At 43.7% G+C, this 15,631-nt stretch overlaps 1 protein-coding gene across 1 annotated transcript in view; it reads left to right on the top strand.

Annotated features, from left to right (window-relative positions):
• Positions 1 to 5,582: 5,582 nt before the first annotated feature.
• PDGFC (platelet derived growth factor C) overlaps positions 5,583 to 15,631 on the top strand; it is a 267,306-nt gene continuing 257,257 nt past the window's right edge. Inside the window, exon 1 of the mRNA XM_048847495.2 lies at positions 5,583 to 5,999. Coding sequence (XP_048703452.1) covers positions 5,882 to 5,999 — 118 coding nt within the window. The 5' untranslated portion in view covers positions 5,583 to 5,881. The remainder of the gene's footprint in view (positions 6,000 to 15,631) is intronic.

Below are 15,631 nucleotides of genomic sequence, written 5' to 3'. Positions count from 1 at the left end.
TAAGAGATAAAGTGGAGGACTAAATAGCCATTTTTTGACAAGGCAATGGGTTAAGAAGATGCAATAGGGTTCTATGTGGGCCTGGTGCTGTTCAAAGTATTTATCGATGATCTGGAAAAGGAAATGAACAGTAAAGTGTCCGAATTTTAGATGACACAGGGTTAGTTTGGTTAGTCAAGACTAAAATAGACTGAGGAATTTCAGAAATACTTAATAGTGTTGGATGAACAGGTAGCCTGAGCCTAAGGGCAGGTCTACACTACCGATTAAGTCAACCTAACTTACGTCACTCAGGGGTGTGGAAACCCTTCTCCCCACAGTGATGCAAGTTTTGTGCTCTCCACACCGGCGCTTTGTCAGCATGAGAGCATCTCTCACCAGCATAGCTTCCACTTCTCGCTAAGGTGGAGTAATTATGCTGATGGGAGAGCACTCTCCCATAGGCATAGAGTGTCTTCACCAGACACGCTACAGCGGCACAGCTGCATTGGTGTAGTACTGTAGTGTAGACTTGCCCTAAGTGAAATTCAGTGTTGACAATGCAGGATAAGGTGCATTGGAAGAAATATTCTGAACAACTAATATACATTATTGTGTCCTAAAGTAACCAGCCATTCAGAAAAAATAATAGTTGGGCATTATTGTGGGTGACTCAATGTAAACCTCTGCTTAATGTGCAGTGGCAATTAAATAAATAAAAAACCCTCAAACAAATCTTGAATGCATAAGAAATGTGATGAAAAATAATAACTGAAAGATTAGTCCATGCCTGGAATACTGTTTAGTTCTGTCGCTTTCTAAAAAGGATACAACAGAAATAGAGGGGGCTTAGAGATGGACAAGAAGTACTAAATGCATAGAGACTTAATGAAGAGAGATTTAAAAGTAAAGAATTCTCTAATTTATAAAGGAAATAACAGGGGATATGGCAGAAGTATACAAAAATAATGCAAGGGATAGAGAAGGTTAATTAAGTGCTTCAATTGATCTATTCTCAGAATACAAGGACAAAGAAACATTCAGTGAAACTGAAAAGCAACAAATTTAAAAATGATAAAAGGAAATACTTTTATGCCACTAGATATCACTGAGAAGAAAAACTTAGTATGATTTTTAAAAAAGATATAAATGTCCATGCTTCAAGGAATAAGCCAATCTTTATCTGCTGGGGGTTTAGAAAAATAAAACAAAACAAAACCTCCCAAATGAGGGAACTTTTATTCCATAGTTGTCCACTATGGGGTTTCTTGCACTTCCTTTGAAGAATCTGGTGCTGGCAAGTATAAGAGGCAGGATACTGGACTAGAACCACTGGTCTAATGCAGTATGCAAATTCCTCCAGCCAAAACTTTCAAAAGCAACTAGTGCTTTAATTTGTAAGTGTCTAACTTGAAATGTTTTGAAGGTGTCTGAATTTCCAGAAAATACTCCGCATCTATGCTCTGAAAATCAGTACCCCTTAAGCTGCCTCTGGTTAGATGCTCAGTAGTGGAGGCACCCCAAATCACTGCTGAATTGATGAATGTTCCTATGTACAGTCACTTTAAAATCTTGGAAGGGATAAATAAGCATGTCACCCTAGCTATAATTTCTATTCCAGAAACATGCATTTAAATATTTGTAAGTGTGTGTGTATATATATATATATATAATGTTAACTCAAATCTAACTTGTATTTTCCAAAACAAATAAAACCTGGTTAAAATACATACTACTTTGTCTGATAATCAAATGTTATTGTTTATAATCACCCAAGTAAGATTTCTTTAAAGCACTCAGTTTGTCATATTTGTTTTCTCATTTTTAAGTAACAAGGGCGGAAGATAGAAATCAAATACAGTCTCCTTTGCCTGTACCAAAGCTCTCTGGGGCAGGGACTGTCATTTACTGCATATTTGTACAGAGCTTAGAACAACCTTGTTGTGGCCTTTAAATGCTCCTACAAAGTGATTAATTAAAAATAGAGGTTTCAGAGTAGCAGCTGTGTTAGTCTGTATTCGCAAAAAGAAAAGGAGTACTTGTGGCACCTTAGAGACTAACAAATTTATTTAACCATAAGCTTTCGTGAGCTACTGCTCACTTCATCGGATGCATTCAGTGGAAAATACAGTGGGGAGATTTCAGTGTGTATGGTAACAGCCATTGTTTCATGTTCTCTATGTATATAAATCTCCCCACTGTATTTTCCACTGAATGCATCTGATGAAGTGAGCTGTAGCTCACGAAAGCTTATGCTTAAATAAATTTGTTAGTCTCTAAGGTGTCACAAGTACTCCTTTTCTTTTTATTGAAAATAGACAAAGCCTGTCCATGCCTCGCTGGTTTTAGAGTCTCCTGTAGGTATGGTAGAGATGCAGGTCTGCTATACAAGAGGGGAGCAAGGTTCTGGAGGGCCATAGAACAGTTGTTTTCAAACTGTGGGTCATGACCCAGTACTGGGCTGCAAAATGTAAGGTACTGGGTCATGGTGGCTCTGGTCAGCACCTCTGACTGGGCTGTTAAAAGTCCCATCGGCAGTGCTGCCTGGCTAAGGCAGGCTAGTCCCTACCTGTTCTGACACTGCGTTGCACCCCAGAAGTGGCCAGCAGCAGGTCCGGCTCCTAGGCGGGGGCACCATGCTGCCCCCCCCGACCCGAGCACCGGTTCCCGGCCAATAGGAGCTGGGGGCGCGGGTGTGTGTGTGCCTGCAGGCAAGAGCCACATGGAGCCACTTGTGTGCCTCCGCCTAGGAGCCAGTCCTGCTGCTGGCCGCTTCCGGGGCACAGCATGGTCTGCGGTGCCAGGACAAGCAGGAAGCCTGCCTTAGCACCCCCACTGCACCACTAACCGGGAGCCACCGGAGGTAAGCTTGCATCCCAACCCCATGCCCCAATCCCCTGCCCCAGCCCTGAGCCCCCCACGAACCCAGAGCCTCTTCCCGCACTTGAACACCTCATCCCTGGCTCCACCGCAGAGCCTGCACCCCAGCCCAGAGCCCTGACCCCCTCCACACCCGATTCCCCTCCCCCAGCCCAGAGCCCCCCCCACACCTTGAACCCCTCATTCCTGGCCCCACCCTGCAGCCCTCACCCCTGCATCCCAACCCTCTGCCCCAGCCATGAGCCCCTCCCACACCCCAACCCCCTCATCCTCAGCTCCATTTGGGTCGCAGGCATCAACAATTTTCTTCAACTGAGTCACCAGGAAAAAAGTTTGAAAACCACTGCCCTAGAGGACCCTGGTAGAGTGTAGGTGGAACTTTACTGTGGGTGGGGCTAAGCATCCATTGGTGCATAGATCTTCCCCCATAGTCAGCTCAAGGCCATTGGGTTGGAGTAACCTCTGAGGAGCTGCTGCAGAACTGCATTGTGACTAGGACAGGGAGACGATTCATCCTCCTTGACCCCTAACACATCTGTTAAGCATCCTCACCCCCTTACTCAGGCTGAGTGCTGGACTGCTAGTGTGAGGCTTAGTGCACTCAGGTTAGGCAGTCCTTGGCAGGTTTAACAATATTTTTGATTAAATTTATATAGGTCTTATCCTGAAAGATGTTGCATATCATCATTTCCTACTGAAATGAATGAGATGTGAGGGCACTCATTGATTGACAGAACTGGGGTTCATTCTGCTAAAGAAACAGCACAAAAGCTCTCCCAGAGGATAGCTGCTTTAAAAGGGACAAGGATGTAGCTTGATTCACTGAACAATGCTGTAGGTTACAAAATAACATTTCACCAGAAGGAAGATAATGGTTATCAAATGTTGAATGACACAAAGTAGGATTTCAATTTATTTACGTAAGTGGCTTAACATTCTCATTTCAAGGTAGATGAAATAATATGTAGTGATGAAAGAAAACTAAGCTGTCCAATAAGCATTTAAAAAAATCTCTTCCTATTTCATTTCTAAATATCAGGGGAACAATTTAAATGAAGGGTTTAACTATGCATTTATTTTTTCAAATACAAACCAATTGTCATCAAAACAAATAAACAAAACCCCATAAATATAAGAGACTTTCACAATAAACTGTCACCATAATGATTTCTCTTAATTAAGGAATTTGACAATGAATAAAGAAAATGAGAAATTGGCCTGAAGCACAAAGAGCCTGATTCTCCATTCAGATCCCCATGGACATCTCTCGCCAGCCCTCTCTGAAGTCAACAGGGCTGTGGGTCTGGCCCCAGGGACCTGATTGCAACAGTAGGGCCAAAGTCTGTATGTGGAGCTGAACTTCCTCCTAGTTTGGAGCCAGGCTTTTGACTGGGCCCACTATCAAGGCTGCTGCAAGCTGTGAAGTTTGGCTGGAGAGCCGAACCTGCCCAAAGCTGAGCAATGGTCCGAGCTGGGGATCGAGCCCATCTCTATTTCAAACCCCACAGCCGGGGTGGCTAATGGGTTGTGTGCCAAAACCAGCGACGCTGGAAGGGTCAGAAAGGCTCCTTGAGCTGTACTGGAGACAAGACGCCCCGACTCAGCCAGAGCGAGCGGTGATGGGCCGTTTCCTGCGATCTGCCGTGACCTGGCACCAAACATCCCGCTGATCAAACCAGGAGCGGCGGGGGCTCGCCCATTCCCTCCCGTCTCTTGGCGGCCTTCACAAGCGCCGGGGGCTCCCTGGAGGCTTGGGGCCGTTGTCTGGCAGGTTAACGTTTGTTTTGCTTGCTCCGACGCCTTCCCCTGTGCCCGGAGCGGGCCGAGCTCAGCCCGAGCCCGGCTGCGCCGCGCTCTGCTCTAGCACCTGTTGGGTCGCCAGCTGGAGGCCAAAGGCAGAGAGCGCGAGCCGGCGGCGGCAGCAGCAGCTCCGCTTCCCCCCCTTCCCGGCTGCCCCGCGCAGCGGCAAGCTCCCCCCACCCCTAGCAGCCCCCGCCTGGGCTGGCCACTCCGGCTTCCTGCGCGCCCCTCCCGGCGACGCTAGGGGTAACCTCCGCCGGGCGGGAGCCCTGGGCCAGGGCGGTTCAGCCGGGCGGCCCCGGGCAGAGGAACTGCGGGGTGCGGGGCAGGAGGAGAAGGGGGATCCGCGCAGAGGGGGCGGGGGAAGGTGAGACAGCAGGGAAGAGCCGAGGGGCTCTGGGGGAGGAGGGGGACCGCGGGGAGTAGGGGCAGGCTCCTGGGGGAGGGGAGCCGGGCCGGCTTGCTGGGGGCTCCGGGCGGCGGAGCTAGTCTTGACTCTTTCTTTTAACGCGAACCGCTGTCGCGTCAAACTCAAACCAGGTGCCGGGCTCGGGCTGCGTGCAGCCGCTGGCGGGGGAGAGCGGAGCAGCAGCAGCAGCCTGCCCCGGCTGCGTGCGCTGGGACGGGCACTTTGTTCGCGCTCCCACCCCCTCCCCTGAGGCCGGGCCGCCGGGGGGCAGGGCAGAGACACGCGAAGGAGGGGGGAGCGGAGCCCTGCGGAGGGGCTGAAGGACGCTGCCCGGCTGGCAGCGCGGCTGTCTCGCAGAGGGCGAAGAAGGGGTTTCTCAGGGAGCTCGCCTTGCTCTCCGCCCCCTCCCCGCGCCGTTCCTGCTGTTTTGCTTGTGGAGCTGACAGGTGCCGCTCCGAGGCGGCGGCGAGTCCTCTCGTCCCCTCCGCCCTTGGCCCCAGTGTGCGCTGGGCGCCTTCGCCAGCCCCGCGCGGATTGCTGAGCCCTTGCGAAGCTGGTGTGGGTCCAGCTTTTGCTTTGATCCTTTAGCGCCCCCCGCCCCCCCCCCCCCCGAGACACGGAGAAAGGCGCTAGGACAAAGTTTTGGATGGGATTATGTGGAAACTACCCTGCACTTCTGCGCTGCCAGAGCAGGCTCAGGGCTGCTTTCTCCCCAGCGGCGCAGCCATCGCCTGGTGGTGGTGAAAGAGACTCGGGACTTGCCGGCGATCTGAACGTGCCTGGTGTGTGTGATAACTTCCCCCGGTCAGCCAAATGCTCCTCTTCGCCTTCCTCCTGCTGACATCTGCCCTGGCCAGCCAGAGACATGGAGCCCAAGCGGAGTCCAATCTGAGCGTCAAGCTGCAGTTCTCCAGCGCCAAGGAGCAAAATGGTAAGGCACGGACAGTGTTCCCAGCCAGGCTGGGGAAGGAGGGGAGGGTGCATTAACTCTGCAACTTCGGACGCCGGGCTGTCTCGAACCTGTGGCTCTCTCAACAGAGTGTAACTTCACAATGCACAACACACCGTGCAGGCAGTCCTGAGCGAGGCTGTAAATATCTCATTGAAACTCACTGCGGGAGGGGAAAAAAAAATCTTACGTCGCCCAAGTGAGCCTTTAAGATCGAAGCCAAAATGAATGAGACTTGGCAGGTCTGTCTTCGCTGTGTGTTTGTTACTCCAGGAAACTTGTCAGCCTCGTTAACTGAAGCAGGGGAGGTAAAAGGGCACCAATTAACTAGCCAGAAGATAGCAAAGAAGGAAGCTCACAGCCTGTTTGGAGACTTTATTTTGTGGGTGGTGGTTTAAAATGTTTCTTTTCTTTCTTTTTGTTTTTCTAACCACACCTTTGTGCCCTAATCCTTCCTTCTCTGGTAGGGTGTTTTTGTGTCGGTTGGTGAATGGGCACTATTTTGTATGTGCTGGAAACCAGCTATTCCTGCATAGGAAATGAGAATTACTTTCAGCTTTCAAGTGTACCTGAAATGTTTAGAAAACTCTCAGATGCAAGTTCCCTTGGGCGGGGATTGCTCAGAGCTGGAGAAAGGCTCCTTTCATACAGCAAGGGCAGCTTCAGGGTGTGTAATTTGCTTAGCCTCTGAACTCCATATGATTTACATTATTCAGATTTTTAAGGGCCTTTTCTCTTGATCTACTATTATGAAGTCATTTTAAACACTACTTTAAAAACAGAAATGTTATGTACCACATGAAACCACACTATTTATGCAGAATGTCTACAATTAGGCTATTAAACACCCTGTTTTCCAGTGATGTATGCCAATATACAAGGGGGAAAATCTTAGCAGTTTGTCTGTTAGCTAGACTGTTGTTTCTCCTAGACAAACCAACATAAAGGTGCAAGCAGAATACTCCCAAAGTTTTAGTAGGTTATAAATGAAATATAACAAAAATGCAAATTTAAAGACTTGCTCAGTTCAGCAAAAACTGTCATCTTGAACTTGACTCTCTTGATATAAGTATTATATGCTGCATCTTTTAATACAAAACAAATAAAGAACTAAGTGGCCTGTTACAGGCATTATGTGAGTTAATAGAATGTGTGGTGTTACCAAATTTAGCAGAAGAGATTAATATTGCTGCTGTTTGCTAATGTGATGACATATGGCACCTGCAGACTGCCCGGGCTACTGATCAAAGAGCAGCACAGGGATCAGTCTCTAATCAGAGCAACTGCAAAGGGCTAGGGGAAAGTGATCAAAAGAGTCAGAAACCTGACAGGAAAATTAATCAGGCTAACCTTTGTCCTCAGTACAGGAAAATATCTATGTTGTGTGAGAATGAAATATCTCCCATCCTCCCAATTCATCTGACTGATGGAGGTTTTAGGAAGCCAGCTAGAGACAAAGTGGATTCAGGGCAAATGTAATGAAAATATGCTTTACTCTTTTATTTATGTGGTGTATACAAGGAGCATATTGAAGTGTTTGAATTACCATTGTTTTCTCAACGCAGACAAAGTTCACGTGAGAGACATAACAGGTTGTCAGCCTTCCACAAGAGATTTGTTATATGACAGTGCAACAGGGTCTTAAATAGACACTAAGGCCTTATTGCCTAGTTGTACAATAAAAAAGTCTGAAAAGTGAAACTGCAACACAGGAGAGAGGTAGAATTGCTATAAAATAAATATTTATGGATAATATAAATAGTTATATCTGACAGCACAACTTAGGCACTGTTCATACACTGGTAATGCAGCTGCCTGAGGTCAAGCTTCAGGTGGCTAATGATCCAGTTTGTCACTTTGTGAGGTACAGTAACTACATCACAGTCTTGTAACAATTACAAAACCAGAAGAAAGAGAAAAGAGTTCCAAAAATGTTACTCTTAATATATTAAATATAGTTCATATAGTATAGCTATCTGAATAGTTGTTGACCTATGCTTTCATTTCCAGCTCTTAACTGTTGCACTTAGTCTAATGTAAAAGTTTAGCTAAAACTAAAACCAATACTTAATTTTTTTGACACACTTTAATTATTTGTGGGATCAGTAACGTTGGTCAGACCAGTTTTAACTTGATTTAATTAGAGTGATTTTTTTTAACTCTATAGCAATCTAAAGAGTGTATAGCTTTTAGCTAGAGGCAGGTTAAAACTCCATGTAGTTGGCTAGGAGATGTTGCTGTTCACATGCCAAAGCTTTATATACAATGTTTTGGTTAGAAGAAAAAAGCGGGGGGGGGGGGGGGAGAGGGTGGCTGGGAGGGAGAAACACTTATCTCCTTCATCCTAGAAATAAAAAGTTCTGACTCCTAATTGCTAAATTGATATCTAGCCAAACAGTTGTACTACAAAACAAATTAAAATCGTACTGACTGCATGCTAGAGTAGCTATTATTTGTTCAAACTGCTCTGGGAGTTAGTTAATAACTTATTGCTTGAATAAAGTTAAGCATGTATATAAGTATTTGCAGGATCAGGTCCTTTTTGTCAAGAGTCCAAACCGTTAACTTGAAGATGTAACTGTACAGTGTGACTCAATGTAGTTTTTTTTTTTTTGGGGGGGGGCGGAGGGGCGGAATGTAAGGTGTTCTCTTGTTATATTGCATATTAGGAATTACATTTTAGATACTGGTTTCCTAGTCTGAATTTTTGTACACAATTAAAAGGTAGAAATTCTCATCAGAAATAAGTATTTTACTGCCATCTGCCAGGAATTCAACATGATGGGTGCTGTGGGCCAATATAGTTCTACATGAAACCACTTAAAACTACATACTTGCTTTTGTCAGCCCTCTGGTATAATCAGTTTAAGTTTCTTGAAGGTTTATTTGTAAACTCTGCTTGGCATTAAGAAGTCTTAAAATTATTTAATTCTGGAATATCTTTACTCAGTTGAATTACAAAACTAAAGATTAATAAGTTGTTACATTTGGAGGCTCAAAAGTGAGTGATCATTTGGTAGGCATGGGATTGGAGTATGTGCTATACTTGGTGGAGGCTGCTATTTATATGGATGAATTGTTTCCACATTTCTGTGTAATTTTGACCAAGAGGGTTCTGCTTGAATGGGTTGGCAAGTTTACAAAGCTTTGTAAGTTTCTATCATAGCTCTCTAAAATACATTCATTACCATCTTTGTACCCATACCAAAACAGGGTCCAAGAAAAAAATTCTGAGATTCAATTACTCTTTTGAGAAGTTCCCAATCTCCCTTGCATAAGATTTTATTACATTCATTGCATTTTTTCCCTCCTATTACCCCTCCCCATCTCTCTTTTCCTGTTACTCCTTTCATCCTGCCACTTCTGAACCTCTCCTTTTGTCTTTCATTCCCCCATTCATGGTGCTATAGTTTCAACATTTGATAAGTTGGATGGGTCAAATTCACCACTGGCAGAAGTGAGTGCAACTCATTTACCACAAAGGAGATTTGTTTATTGATCTCTCAGCAAATTTGGCCGCAATATAGCAGTGACCGGAGAATGTAGGTTCTCTAGCCATATTTTTGGCTGTTGTGGGACAAGATAAGTTTTGTAAAGCAATTCTATTAAACGATAGAAATCAGGGTATACGTACAAGAATATTACATAATACTTCTTTGTGTAAGATGACAGGAAAACCTATTATCAGATGCCATGTATGACAAAATAGTTTATCTGTAATCTGCATTTAAAAAATAAACTACTGTAGAACTTCAGGAGACCAAAGGCTTGAGATGAATCAACACACAACCAAAATCAACTGGTTAGAAATATTAATTCACATGGAATCAAGTTTCGAGCATGAATTACAGCAATCACAGGTAGTGCACCAGTGTATCTGTTGATTTTCTACAAGTTATTGTCTCATCAACGGAGCCTCTGCTTATGATTTAGTGATCTAGTTCCTGTAACAATTTGTTAAATGATGGTAAAAAGTGTAGTTCATAAAGAATTCCGGAATGGAGAGTGACAGCACTTTTAGTAAAGCTGTCTGAATTATTTGCAACAAATCTGAAGTCTACTGGAGGTTGATACACCCAGAAACCTCCAGGTTGTGGCCTGCAAAAAGCTCCATGAACATGGGTGGAGTTTCAATGTACAGCTGAAGAGCCAGTATTCATTGAATCTCCTTCCCATGGCTGGCCTCCCACATTTCCCCACAATAACTCAAACCAAAGCATTGGTTGCCCACTTCTTACACCACATATCTTCAAAGAGAGATTGAGGCTGTGTAGGGGAAGGTAATTGACTGTAGTATGGTCAGGGGCTGGTGCTGGATTTTCCTTGGAGGATTGAGTTCATTTAACTCAATCCTCTAAGTAGTCCTGTAGAAGCCTGTGCATTTTATACATCCCCAATCCAAATCCTGCAAGACTCAGAAAGTCATGATTTCAAGAATAAACTGAATTTAAATGGAATATTTAGAGAAAAAAACTACTCACAATAAAACAATGCATTTCAATACAGCCAGATCTAAATGTTCTGCTATCAGCTATAACTGGTCTGACAAATACGAAGAAAATCTGCTGACTAATGCTGGGTGGTGCAGTTTTTTTTCATTGGCAAATAGATGTCACATGTTCAGAATTATTTATCTAAAAGGAAAAGTAGACATGAAAAACTTCTGAAGTTTAATCTGTTTCTGTTTAGTTCAAAATGTGGGTTTGGTGTGAAACTTTTAAAACCCTTTTATGGAAAGAGTTAAGGGTTGTACAACACCCTTTTTAAAGTTTTAAACAAGGGATTATGTGGCAAATTGGAAAAGTTTTAACAAATCTTCAAACACATAATCAGTGTAGTAAATAACTGCAAGAACATTTTAAGACTCATCATTGGCTTTGAAGTTTACTGTTAACATTAATACCACTATATTTATAGTACTACTTGTAACCTTTCTTTATTTCAGCTTCTCCTCTCTGTTACGTAAAGTTTGTTTTAGTAGTGTGGAAAGTTCCCTACATGTTTCCATTTCTGTGCACTCCTGCTTTTGTCTACATTTGTTACATATCTAGACTTGAATATTGAATGCAGTTTGCTTAAAATCTGATTTCTTGCAGTTATTGTTTTCTAATAGATTTACAGAACTTGAACCACAAATTAGTATTTAAACTATGTGTTTTTTTTGTTTTTTTTTTTGCACCTCATGCAGTCCTTTCATATCAGAGAGGGAAACAGAATGTATACCTTGAGCCCATGAGAGCCATTCTAGTGGAGGTCTCATGTTGAACTCTGTAGATAAAGTCATCTACATGGTTAGGATTTAATCCTAACCTTTTGGTTCTAATTATTATTCCAGCCGACATGTAGTAGCAAAGTTGTGCTTTGCTGCCTGCAGCAGTGGTATTGCTTTATAGCAACGTTTTTCATGTAGTCATTAGACCTGTCTGGCAATTCCTAACTGTTGCAGTCTGCTCTCCTTTTCACAAGATTAGCTTATTTGAGTGGAATTTAGGCTGTTGCTCCACCTCTTTATGGCTTTTTGTATGTAAAAAAGAGCAATTTTCACCTCAGTCACAAAATGGATGTCATGCAAAATGAACCTCATGGTGGGTGAGCACTTTGGAGGATGTCCCAGTAGACAAGTAACTTTCAGCAGAGTACATAGCTTTGTAAAGGAATTGTACTGCAGAACAATAACAGAAGTAACATTCCCACATGTGAATGTTTAATAAGCACTTAAATAAATTTATATGTACCTGATTGCTTTGGATCCAGTAAATGATTTGCACACTGTGGTTGACTCAGACCTGTTACTCCTTGTTTGGAAGACTTGTGCAGCTTTTATTTGAACCTGAAATATTTGGGAACACCATGTAGATGAAACCTCGTAATGTTTTATCAGCACAAAGCTGCAGTATAATTTTCACATTCTTGAGAAACTTGTGGGATACTATTTTAAGTTTTCAGAGTCCAGAAGATTTATGCATTCTTGGTCCACAGGTATGCACCTGCCTTTTGATCCCTTTGCAGAGAGAGCATATTGCCAATATTACACTGGGGTTATATACAGTTAATCTCATGCTCCCACAACATGCTATCTGGATTCAAGTCCTATTGTATTAATGGGTCCTCTGATGTAACTACAAATAACCGATAAATAATGTTATAAAAATAGCTAATCTCTGTACATTGGTGGGATGGTTGAGTCGAAACAAAACATAAACTGGAGAAAATCTTTATGAACAGAAAGCAAGCAAGGTAATATGAGCAAAAGGAAATGTCAGTTAAAAACTTCCTCAGTCTCTGAGTCAACCCAGTCCTTAGAATCAGGTTAGTGAGCGCTGACTTGCCCAGAGGTTCTCCTCCTGGGCTGGTGGGTTAATACTCCACTCTATTGCAAATGTGTCAAATGAATGCTAAGTGGTGTAAAATATTGTCATTCTTATTTGGCATTTTAGATTCCCCTTGCACAGGTGTAAACAACTGTGCAAGGCAGTGGAGTATCGGGCCTTCTGTCTCTGAGGGCTTGTCTTCAGTGCAGAGTTTGCTCAGGGTTGTAGCTCAACTGTTGCCCTGTGGGTTTTTTAACCTATACCCTGTGGGTATAAGTTGCACTTGAGATAGTAGAAACTCATTAGCTGCTAATACAATCCATCTGTACAGCTTGAGTGTTATTTGCCAGTGTGGCTGCTCTTACTTGAACTAGGCTAACTGCCGCGGAGTTAACTCTGCAGTGAAGACATAGTCTTAGTTCATCCTTTTTATAGCCTTTCCACTTATTCGTGGGAGGGTAAAAGAATCTGAGTGAACCTCTCATTTACTGGGGACCATGTAGTATCCCTGCACCTTGTCACATTTCAACTCTGATAGAAATAAGGTAGTGTTCAAAAGTTATTTTTCATACAGTCAAATTCTCTCATTGTACTAATAGTGGAAGAGATGCAAAGAAGGAGTCCTTAAAACATTATCTTTTTTCTATGGCAATTTGGCTCTTATTAATTAATTTTCATGAATGAAGTGTAAACATTTACTGAAAATATGATTAAAAGCAAGGTGAGAAGATCTTTCAAGTCTTATCCTGTTTCCTCTGCAAAAAACCCCAGATACTTCCACCCTTGAAATTCTTCCTGGATTTTTCTTAATATGTTTTTATTTTTGAATCTATCACCAGAGTAGAACTAGAGAGAGCAATCGGTTAAAATGTGGAAAGGCACCAAGTCTGGATAACATTCCCATGGGGGATTTTAAGGTGGACTCAAAGAATACAGTAGACAGTTTGACAGACCTCTTACAAAACATAATGGAAGAAGGAAAAAAAAAAACAAATGAATGGGGAAAGGGTTATATAATGAAGCTGACAAAGAAAGAAGACTTCAGTCAGTGTAAAACGTGAGGGGCATTCAATTGCTGTCTCTCCCAAGTAAGATATTTACACAGATTTTTTCTAGATAGAATAAAGGTGATGATGAGAACTGGCAGGGGTCAGACAGGTGAAATCATGTAGTAATGATAATCCTGTCATCATAGGACTGTTGGTCAAACAAATCTCATAGAATCTCAGGGTTGGAAGGGACCTCTGGAGGTCATCTGGTCCAACCCCCTGCTCAAAGCAGGACTAATCCCCAATTTTAGCCCCAGATCCCTAAAGGGCCCCCTCAAGGATTGAACTCACAACCCTGGGTTTAGCAGGCCAATGCTCAAGCCACTGAGCTATTCCTCTCCCTGGCAGTCACTCTTTTATATGAATTTTATAGATTTCCAAAAAAGTCTTTGATATAGTGGAAAGGACAGTTTTACAGAAGTTGCTACACCACTATGGAATCCCTCAGAAATTTGTGAACGGCATTCAGAGCTTCCATGAAAATATGAAATGGGAAGTTATACATAATGGCGAGCTGACTAAGCCATTCAAGGTTACTGCAGGTGTCAGACAAAGATGTCTGATGTCACCCATGATCTTATTGGTTGTGGATTGGGTAATGAGAGAAATTATAGAATAGCCAAGAGGCATACAATGGACTTTCACAGAGAAGTTAGAGGACCTTGACTTTGCAGATGACATCAGCTTGCTATCCAATACCCACAGAGATATGATCTCCAGGCTTACGTACCATTAAAGAAAACTAAAAGCATGAGAATCAACACACAACAAAAAACACCAAGACCACTTTCTGGGACTGATATAGAAGAGGTCCGATATTTCATATATCTTGTCAGCTTTGTAAATACAACAGGTGGTACAGGTGAAGACATTAAAGCCAGAATAGCAAAAGCTAAACAGGCTTTTGTAACCTTAAAGCCGATCTGGATAAATAGAAATCTTGCCCTCCAAGAAAAACTTGAAATATTTAACACCATTGTAAAGTTGGTCTTCCTGTACGGTGACTTGGAGACTTATTAAGATTTTACTATCTAAACTCCAAGTTTTCATAAACAGCTGTCTTCGACAAATCCTCAATAACAGATGGCCAGAAAAATTCACCAATGAAGAGCTCTGGTGGAGGATGAAACAGAAACCAACAGGAAAGGAAATTATGGAATAAAAATGGAGATGGCTAGGACACACATGGAGGAAAGTAACATAATAAGACAGGCATTGGACTGGAACGCCGACGGCAAGAGGTGATGAAGTAGACCAAGGAGAATATGGAGATGTACAATAGAAGCAGAATTGTAAGCTATCAGAATGACTTGGTAAGAAGCTAAGACTGCAGCAGAAGACAGGCAAAGTTGGAAGGCACTAATGTTCCTCATGGACTAGTGAGGCATAAGAGAGAAGACATGATTACTTGTTTTAAAGTAGTGCTTAGGGTGCCAGAAGGCGTAGGCCTTCATTATGCTAGGTGTTGAACACACAGTGAGAGATTTTTCCTGGCCCAAAGAGCTTACAATCTAAATAGACAAGACAGATGGGGAAATGGCAAAAAATGTATTTCCTTGCAGTCACACAGCAGGTTAGTGGCATAGCTGGGAAGTCTCCTGACTCAAAGTTCAGTGCTGTGTCTGCTAGATCATATTTCTCCCAGTGTAGCTATTGCTATGCATTCCTTATTATCAGTTTCAAAATGTTAAAAAGGAGAGTGAGGGTTAGGGTTGCCAGGTGTCCAGTTTTTGAATGGACAAAGAGGGACACCTGGTTGAAAAGAGACCCTGGCAGCTCCAGTCAGCACCGCTGATCGGGCAGTTAAAAGTCTGGTTGGTGGTGCAGCAAGGCTAAGGCAGGCTCCCTGCCCGTCGTGGCTCCGCACGGCTTCTGGAAGTAGTGGCATGTTCTCTCTCTGGCTCCTAGATGTAGGGGCAGCCAGGGGACTCCGCATGCTGCCCCCGCCCCAAGTGCTGGTTCTGCAGCTCCCATTGGCTGGGAGCCACGGCCAGTGGGAGAAGCGGGGGCAGCGCCTGCAGATGGGGCAGTGCACACAGCCGCGTGGTTACGCCTCCGTGTAGGAGCCAGAAGGGGGACATGCCGCTGTTTCCGGGAGCTGCCTGAGGTAAGCACTGCCTGTAGCCTGCATCCCTCACTGCCTTCTGAACCCAACCCCCTGCCCTAGCCCGGAGCCCCTTCCTACACTCCAAACTCCTCAGGCCCAGCCTGGAGCCCCCTCCTGCACCCTAAATCCCTCATCTCTGGCCCCACA

Source organism: Caretta caretta, chromosome 4 (genome assembly GCF_965140235.1).
Source record: "Caretta caretta isolate rCarCar2 chromosome 4, rCarCar1.hap1, whole genome shotgun sequence".
NCBI lineage: Eukaryota > Metazoa > Chordata > Testudines > Cheloniidae > Caretta > Caretta caretta.
Note: the sequence above shows the minus strand (reverse complement) of the source record. Positions and strands in the feature narration are given on the sequence as shown.